The sequence below is a fragment of the Physcomitrium patens genome, chromosome 2, assembly GCF_059467195.1.
Source record: "Physcomitrium patens ecotype Gransden chromosome 2, ASM5946719v1, whole genome shotgun sequence".
Taxonomy (NCBI): domain Eukaryota; kingdom Viridiplantae; phylum Streptophyta; class Bryopsida; order Funariales; family Funariaceae; genus Physcomitrium; species Physcomitrium patens.
In genome coordinates this window covers 11,341,919-11,351,880 of record NC_143411.1, presented here as the reverse complement: position 1 = coordinate 11,351,880, position 9,962 = coordinate 11,341,919, and the positions used below count along the sequence as shown (strand labels likewise).

The window sequence follows — 9,962 nt, the reverse complement described above, 5'->3', positions numbered from 1 at the left end:
GATAAAGCACAAACCAGCACTTTTAATAATATTACTGTAAAACCTTATAACAAGCTTATTTTTAAACGTGCGATTCTCACGATCTATCTCCACTGTTGTGCATAATTCCAGACTTGGCAATCGGTCTCTGTTCATGCTTTCATACCTGTTCTCAGATGTAACTAGTACAGAAGAGAGTACCAATCCTGTATGCCCGGAACAACAGTTGAAAGTACTACAGACAGGATCGTAGAGAACTTACGCAAAAAGGAAAAAAATCAAAAGAAAAAAAAAGAAGCTCATACAAAATGTCACGTGAATCATTGCAAATACAATTGTGTTTCACTAGAAGTTCATGACCAAGTCTTTAAGTCAATGACTCATTCATAGCACAAATATGCCGATCCTTCTTATAGATTACACGCAACCCAATGCAACTGCAGGCTAGGAAGGAAACTAGAGCACCCAGCTCACCGGATGACCCCACCAAATATTAGTCATTGAACTCCGGCACGAACTTTTACGAGACCCTAGACAAATAACATGCATTACAATCAAGGGCTCTATAAGACACCGAAGAAAGGATTGTTGATAGCTGAGTTCAGCTCAGACCCTGCGGTATTCAACAAGACCATGTCCACCTTCTCCCTTGGTAGCGTTAAAAACTCGTCCTGGTCTCTCTCAAACCCACAAAGCTGGAGAAACTCTATTCCACCTCTCAAGCTCCCGACTCTCTCCTGCAAGAGGTGACAGTACATCAGACCATCACAGAATATATGACCAAAGAACATTTCTTAAATCCACCATGTTACTTCATAATACACAAGGTTAGAACAGCCGACCTTAGAAGGTGTGAGAAACTGCATACCTGAAAAGTAGCATTCGTCAACCGTATCTTGCGAAACTTATCTTCGTTAGGAGATCGAGCTACATTGCCTATGTAGGTCAACATCGTCTGAAAAGCCTTCTTGACCTTAGCTTCATCTTCCTGCAACACAAATGTGTTCACCGAAGTAATATCTTAATACATACGCATACATAAGCAAATCATTATGGAAAGTACGGAAAACAAAATTCGATTAAAGCCAAGTGTAAAATGTCAAAAAATTAAAAGAAAATGAGGAGTCATAAATCGCGAACATAATGATATTATTCAGTGACATTGAAACAAACTTTATAAGTAAAATTAGTTGATTCACCAACATCAGGACAAAATTTTGTAGGTAAGACATAAAGCCGATGCTAGTATGCATTGACATAACTACTCACATAAGAATAAGAGAAACAATTTCTATGTGATTGATGGTGATTGATAAGCACCTTATGGGCTTGCTTTAAGCCTCGTAAGCACTCCCGCATCTGTTCTGCCTTCGAAGCTGGTCTCAGCGGTACAAAAGGCTGCTCATCCAAGGCGTTACATTTTCTCGTGTGTTTTTTGATATGACATGATACAATGAATCAAGCGTGACAATTAGACAGATAAGCATATCAACTCTCTCCTGTCAACAAGGAGTTACAAAAAGTGCTGACCTTCTTTTCCTCTTGTGGAGGTGGTGCAGCTACTACAGGCTTTGGTTCTTCAGGAGGCAAGCCCAATTTTCGCCTTCTCTCTGCCTGCACAAGCACCAACAGGACCTCCCACATAAGATTCAGAATAATGAAGATATAAGAATTGGTGATGTAGAAGGAAGGAAAGGGGAAAAAATAATACAACACCTTATCTTCCTCCAGCTTTTGCCGAATCTTCAGCCGAGCACGATTTTCTTCTTCCTTTTCAGCCTTTCTGAAAGCAATTATCCTAGAAACACAGTAAAGACCCATTAATCCTCGGAAGAAAAAAACAAAAACAAACAAACAAACAAACCTAGCGACAGTTAAGTTAGCATCTTGATTGCCTGGAATAGATGATTTTAGAAAATTTGTAACCATATAGATGTTTAATACGTTCACCGTAGAGTGATGAAAACTGACTTATAAGGTCCCTAAGATGTTTTTGAATTTTAATATTAAGAACATGAGGAGAGAATGGCGCATTTCAACGTACCTCTGCCGCTCCTGTTGCTCTTCAATACGTCTGGCTTCTTGCAACTCCTTACCAATGCGAATCCGTTCCTACATTCCGACCTCAACATAATCGTAATCATGAACTTCAATAGACCATTTGTAATGAGCAGGAGGCTACAGAATATAAAATTTAAATTTCACGTTCATTGAGCCATATCGTTCCTAAAATTTCCACCATTACCCAACTACATGCATGCTTATTGTCCACATTCATCCAACTGAATTAGACGACTTCCAAATACGTACCCTTTCTCGTTCTTTTTCCATCCGCTTCTCCTCTTCTTCCTTCTTCCTTTTGGCTCTCTGCCTGGAAACCAAGAATCGTGGATAATGTAATCAGAATATGCCAACAACTACAATCCAAACTATCCCAAATCTGAGAATTCCTCACTCCAAGTTGTTACCGTAATGATTAGTTACATAAACGTGCTAATAATGCCACTGATAGTAGATCTAAGAGTTTATCCAAGCAGGATGAGTAGGAAAAAAACACTCACACAAGTTCCTGGGCTTTAGCCTTGGCTTCTTCAGGGGTCAGCAGTGACTGTATAGACGTATTTGCATCAGAGGGAACCTACAAATGCATCGTCATAATAAGTATCCGTTTAAAGGATAAATATCAGCTATGAGAGAGAGAGAGAGAGAGAGAGAGAGATTTTCCAATATTCCAAATACAAAATCTGTTTTAGAAAGGTTACAATCCCGGTATCCAGGAATCTAAAATATGCAGAGGTTACCCCTAGCATAATGGAAATATATGACATGCCATGCAACAAACTGACCCAGGAATCCCTTCTCCTATAAAAGAAGTTTACAGCTTTGCAATAATTTTGTAAAACATCACGTAACACATTTATGGTTTATGATACGCTGATGTGATAGAGCGACTCGAAGCTATACCAGCGGCATTTCATCAATATCAGGATCGTTTTCATGCTCCACAATCCAATTGACGGCGGTCTCTACGTTGCTGCTCCCTGCATGCGATGAAAAACTAATCAAGCTTGATTCCATTTGCAGCTACTAGTACAGCTTGACCAGGTAGGTTAATGATTGTTGATGTTCGCAAATCTTTAGGGACTCGAGCCTTGAAAAGTTATCATTAAGTGAAATCTCCTGTACAGCATCTCCTATATTGAGCTCGAAGCACAGTATTTCGCACTGTATTTATCATGATAGATTGTAAATATTCAATACTATCGACACTATCAGAAGACCAAGGAAAACGAGGACCTGTGAAATGCAGAGCACGAGTAGAACGAGCAGTAGGGAACCCCATGGCTTCAAGCTCTGCCAGTGCTTCCTTGTTCACCTCAGGTACAACCATCTCTACACAAAGGTGTTACCAGGAAGAACGTCAAAGCCTTCTTCGAAATAGTTCTCAAAATTAGCTCAATCCAGTATGAGACTGGCTTGAACACTCAATTCCGAACTGAACAAACAAAGACAGCACAACTATGATCAGCAAAGGTGCAAAGAATACATCAATTACCTGGAGCATTTTCAGCACTCCCTCCCTCACCAGAAACACTCGGGCCTGCAACTGGCTTGTTTTCCAACACAATAGGTTTCGCTGTCTCAGCTGTTTTATCTGCAAAATCCGCATGACCTGTTCTCTTCGTATGTAAATCTTGCTCCTGCACATGATGTACATGGCAGTACAAAAGAAAGAAGTCACGATAACAGTGGTCTCTTTTTGATGGAGATTAACTCTCTCGACCCGGCTCAGTTCGGATCGTCCTACACCATGGCCAGGTAGATAACAAGAGTTGTGTCCCACACATCATCCGTTTGTGAACATTGGTTAAAGTATTTAGCCTGGGACGTATCTACGATCCCGTTAAAAGTTACCAGTTTCAGTATGAAAGTGAAACCAATTGAGCTTTTCTTATAGAATCAAAACCTTGCCTACACCAGCATTCAGTCAAATGAGAAGCATATGTAACAAAAGCAGATAAAACACAATTTGGAAATGAGAGCAGACCGTTTGCGTTCGGCACGGCTTGCCGCAGGAAGTGCAAATCAAATTGAGCACCTGGCCACAAAAGCAAAACAAATATATGAACACAACGACAACAATGATGGAGGCCGTTGACCAACTGCCCTCGGCGAACTACAGTTTCCCCCAACAATTGGGCAGCAACACCCTACTCGACTTGTACAATAATGGGATCGAAGGAATGGCAATCGTGCTCATACATCTTCTCTACCATTGTTATCAGAACCTGCAAAGTTACAAACTGGAATAAAAGGAAGTGAATAAAAGTACAACACTACAAGATTACTGTGATCAGCGAAATTCGTCAATCACAAAGAAGTGCCTTGGTTTACAGCATCAAAGAAGGACGCAGATTTTCTTAATCAAGAGCAGCGACGCAAAAAGATTCAATACAGAAGAATTTAAGCAGCAGTACAAGGCAAGGCCAAAAATAAATAAATGGAGGTATTGCCACTTCAACTACATTACAGTAAAAGAAGTTTGCAGTCGAAATTTCAATCCAAGAGAAACCACTGTCACAGAACCTGAATTCTCAACACAGATTGCAACGGGAGGATACTACAGAAAAATCACCCCTCAATTACATCATGATCGCATGATAGATTATTATTATTCCAAATCCAAAACATTTTTTAAAAAAACGCTAAAACTAAGAAATCGTTTCCAAAGATGTGTGAAATCATCCTACCTTACAAATCAACACCAACAATGTTATCAACACGAGTATCCCAAGCTTCTCAACATATCAATCGCAAGAAAACTCAAATTTCAAGAGACATGGGAATCCATTATCGCTAATTGCAATGAACAGCAGATCGACCACGGGTATAAAACCAAACCCCACGCCGGTGTCGGACCGCCAGATAATCTCATCTCACTCCTACGCCATCCCAGATACTTCTCGATCATCATCCAATCCTAAATTTCTCAAAACACGTTGCTTCTTCTTTGCTAAATAAAAAACATCAAAAACATCAAAAACCTCCGACCGGTCCAACATGCTGCCGCACAAGAGACAGTGGTCCCGGATATGGACATGGTGTTATGCAATGAAGTAGCAGAGAGAGAGAGAGAGAGAGAGAAGGAGGGGGAGCGGGGGGGAAATACCGCCTGCGTGGATTCGTGAAAATTTTTGTGTCCCGTGAGCTCTGCGTGCTCCTGCGCCTCCTCCGTGGTCCGAAGCAGCGCCTTGCAATCACCGCATTCAAGCGAGAGCCCCGCCATGGCTCCTCCCTCCCTCCTCCCTCCCTCCCTCCTCCTCGATCTCTCTTTCCCTCCCACACACACTCACACAAACACACTCTCCCACACACACTCACACAAACACACTCTCCCACACACACACACACAAGGTGTCTGTCTTTCTGTCTGGTCGCGTTCTCTCCTTCCCTACTCCCCCCTCCTCTCTTAATCAATCTTGCGCCTCACCTCTAAATATGATTAAAGTAAATTACGCTTATGGTAATGAACCCCGCCATCATCGTCATTTTTGTGCTGGTGTCATTCATTCGTTCTTTCATTCATTCATTTTCTCGTTTGTTCATTCATGTGTTCATTTGTTCGTTCCCACGGATGGATTATTCTGGATTCACGCCACCGGAACAAAACACACACACGCCTTTTGTTTACTGCCCAACTGCCCCAACTGGTTACAATTGTGGGTTTCTTTTCATATGTCTGCCCTAGTGGAAAGTCTCTTCTCACCCTGTCGCACTATTATTATTATTGGTTTACTGAGTTGTAACTAAAGAAAATGTCAAATTTTCAACTTTCTTGAACGAAAATTATTCCTATAAAAAATAGTGCAAAAATTATTGGATTTTTTTTAATGTAAGATTATAAACGGAATGAAATGATGCAGAAATAAAAATATAAAGTAATAAATGAGAGTGATATGGAATAGTAGAAAGATGTGAAAAAAATTTTATACTATATTCTTCAAACAAATATTTGAAGCTACAAAAAACTAGTGAACACACAAAATTAATATTTTGTTGTTTGAACTTTTGTAAGAAAGAGTCAAATTTAATTCATAATCATGCTTTAATGAAGGATGAATATATGTATTTTGTAATAAAGGTTGATGATGGTTGTTGTATAAATAAAGATTATTATACACAACAAATTGAGTGCCATAAATTAATCATGAAGTATACAGTCTAAACTAAATATAAATACATAATCAATATACTCTCAAGGAAAGATGGAAAATCTAAACACTACTAAGTCAAGCTATCTCTTACACTACAAAGGGGGAATCCAAGAGTGCAAGTATGTATGGAAAAAACCCTAAAAGCTTCACTAATAAGCTAATCACTATAGCCAAGCAAAACCTTAAAACATAGATTTTTTCTTTCTCAAAACCACTCACAAGATTTAACTGAACAAGAATGTCAAGTATAAGGGGTTTCTCCACCTAAGTCTTTATATCCTAGTTGACACTAACAAAGTCAACTAACGAAAAATAGCTAAATAGATGTAAAACCACTAAACTAAACTAAATTATATACATCCAATTAGATTTGGCATCCTATGCCATATCACATGACATGGTCAAATCAACATCTAAACATGTATGATTGCAAATATGTCCGAAGTTCAATACCCTTCAATCATCATTAAGAATGTGATCATTTTAATATTAATATTATTAAGATTAATTAATCTATTTCAAAATTTTAGCATTTATGCTTTTGTCATAATCATTCTAAGTTGTTTCCTATTCTAGATTATGTGCAAAAATAATGATTATTTCTAAAAAAAATAAAATCATCATTTAAAAAATAAAAAAATAAATACAAACAAACAATAATTTATGTGTTTTATCAAGTAATCAAAATAATCTTTATCACTCCTAATAATCTCTATACAAAAATAAATATCCAAATATTATTAAATACATAAAAACTTCTTAAATTTTTTATTGTACCAATATTCATGTACCATTATTATTTACGTATAATTTAGATGATTTTTTAAAAATAAAATAGATATCTATAATATATTATAATTAATAAAAATATATATTCAAAAAAATATTAAAAAAATATTTTTAAAAATACACAAAGATTATGGACTTTAAGAAATATTCTTATAAATTATATATATAATAAAAAAAACTTGATTATTTAAAATAAAATATTTTAAAGATAAAATATTTATAGATTTTATGTAAAAATTAAAATAAATTAATATATAAATATTATATATATATAATAATAAATAATATGGTATAAATTTTGTGTTGTTATAATCTTTAAAGTAATCTTATTATCATATTAAGGACATGAATTTTGAAGAAAGAAATCCTTAATATACTCTTGTGATACTAAAAAGAACTAAAATGTCATTCAAAGATGATATATTATTGAACTAGAATGGCTATTGTCATAGACAAAAGACTAGAAAGTCTTAAAATAAGACTAAATACTAGAAAGGCATTCACAAAAGTGAAGAAGGCTTCACTCTTGCCTCCATATATACTCTTTTTTAGGAACTACATGGCTATGTCCTATTGGACATCCAAAATGTATTGACTTTGCAAGACATGTATCTTAACTTGTAAGGTAAGTTTTTTATATGTATGCCACATAATTTGCTTGTTTTATAAGCTACCAATATGTGGTTAACTTGTTGATCAATTTTCTAACCTACCAATCATCTATAAACATATGTAAAGTCAAAGCAGCGTCAATGAAGTTTTTGAGAAGCTTCTCTAGACAATAATATGAAATTAACATACTTTTATTTATTTTTACATACTTTTAGTTAATCATATAAGTATTTACTAGAGTACCTATGTATATCCATGACATTACTCCCTCTTTTAGAGATGAATTCTAAGAAAAGCGGTCTTTATATGTTGAAAAAATCTAAGATGCGACAAATTATATCTGCCACATATTCTAATCTTTGTTCTCTTTGAAGATGGTTGATAGGTCCTCTCAGCCATCAATAGTATTTCATACTAAGATAAGAAGACCTTCCTATTATTTGATCATTGTTGAAGTCTTCATAACTTCCTTCAAATAAAATATTTGAAATACCATCTGGAATTGTTCTTACTTCTATTAAAACCACCAAACATTGGAAGTTTCTTCGAAGGTCATGATACTGAACACATTGTATCTCACTATCTATTTGAGGAAAGACATGTCATTCTTGAGGATCTTCATCTCAATTTTGTTATCTTGAAGGTTGTGAAAATTGCAATATCTCGTCTAATAAGTCTACAAATAAAAATTCTTAACTTTAATTTGTTGGTTGTTGGTTCTCCATCTCTTTAGCATCACAAATGTACAAAAGCTACAAAGACAAATAGAAGGTGGAGTATTATCATCTTTTGATTATGTTTCTTTTATAATAAAGATTTATTGTTCTTCACCTTGGTTTTGATAGATGTTGTTGATGAAAAGCTTCAACTCTATTTGATGCATTTACAAGATTCTTTGTTGGCTTCTAAGTGCATTCATTAATATTATATCCATGCCAATGAATAAGATATTCTAACCTATTTTGGCGTTGTCTTGGATTTAAAACTTCTTTGACTTTGAATTCTTGAATATTTTCCACTTCTATAGGAGGAGGTGGCATTTATCTTATTCTTGAGATATTTAGTGTCTTATATGGCTTAAGAAGAGATATGTGAAATACAGAGTGGATCTTCATAGACTCCAGTAGATATAGTTGATAAGCAATATGATTGATTTTTTCATTAATAAAAAAATGTCCAAGCTTACACTACTCCAACTTGTCACAAGGATGAATAGTCTTGATATTATGATAAAATAATCATATTTTGTCACCTACGTTGAATTGTAGTTGTTCCTTGCAATAGGCATTTGAATTAATTTTTTATTATTCTTGAGCTTCCTTTAATTGTGCCTTCATTTTTACATATAGTTCTAACAAACGATCTGTCAAATCTTTTGCTGCAAGATTATTAACTTTTGAAAAGTCAAAAGTATCAAGTTGTGGATGGTAACCATAGTTGGCAAAGAGAGGTATTTGTTAAGTAGATAAATGTAGTAAATTATTGTATATAAACTCTGTTAATGACAAAAAAAAATTGTCCAATCATCTTGATGATAGTTGATAATATACCTCAAGTACTGCTCCAAAATTTGATTCATCCATTCTGTTTGTCCATCAATTTGATGATGAAAAGTCGAAGAGAGCTTTATATCCACCTTTAAAATCTTAAAAAGGATTTTCCAAAATCTTAATATAAATTGAGCCTCTTTATCCAATATAATATCTTTAAGTAATTTGTGATAGTAATAATTGTTGTTAAGACAAAGCTTAGCTATTTCTTCACATATGATAGATTTTTTATATGATATAAAATATGTCATCTTGATAAAATAATCTACTACTATGAATATAGAATCATACAGATCTGAGATTAGAAGATCCGAAATAAAATCCATAGAAATAGAAGACCATATTTGTTATGGAGTAGGTAAAGGCTAAAGAAGTCTTTACGATCAATGGCGAGAAGTTTTTGATCTTGAACAAATGTCACATGATTGTACAAAGTCTTTGACCACCTTCCACATTTGAGGCCATTAAAAATCTCTTGATATTAGCTCCAAAGTCTTATTGTATCCAAAATGTCCGGCTATTAGAAAGTCACGATGAATTTGAAGAACACATAATTGTACTCCATCTTTTAGAATGTATAATTATCCTTCAAAATAGAGTAGGTTGTTCTTGAACTCAAACTTGGAAGTATCATAAGACTTAAAAGAATTATTCTTAATATCATGGATAAGAGAATTAGAGGACATACTTGATTGAATTTGCTTGATAAATATTGAATCAATGATTAATGTTGATTTTGTTGCTTTAAAGTGAAAATATTTTGGCTTCAAGAAAATCATTTTTTGTTAATGAAAAGATGCATCTCTTTCTTTTGGTG

At 35.1% G+C, this 9,962-nt stretch overlaps 1 protein-coding gene across 1 annotated transcript; it reads right to left on the bottom strand.

The window, feature by feature from the left end:
* Positions 1–281: 281 nt before the first annotated feature.
* Positions 282–5,413, bottom strand: LOC112274139 (uncharacterized). Its single transcript, XM_024503369.2, has 13 exons — positions 5,150–5,413; positions 4,028–4,078; positions 3,536–3,680; positions 3,277–3,372; positions 2,944–3,020; positions 2,541–2,617; positions 2,290–2,350; positions 2,024–2,091; positions 1,696–1,777; positions 1,510–1,593; positions 1,300–1,377; positions 848–967; positions 282–716 (listed from the first exon to the last, which is right to left on the bottom strand). The coding sequence occupies exons 1-13, from the start codon at positions 5,264–5,266 to the stop codon at positions 543–545; spliced, it is 1,230 nt and encodes a 409-aa protein (XP_024359137.1). The 5' UTR covers positions 5,267–5,413; the 3' UTR covers positions 282–542.
* Between the last annotated feature and the right edge of the window lie 4,549 nt (positions 5,414–9,962).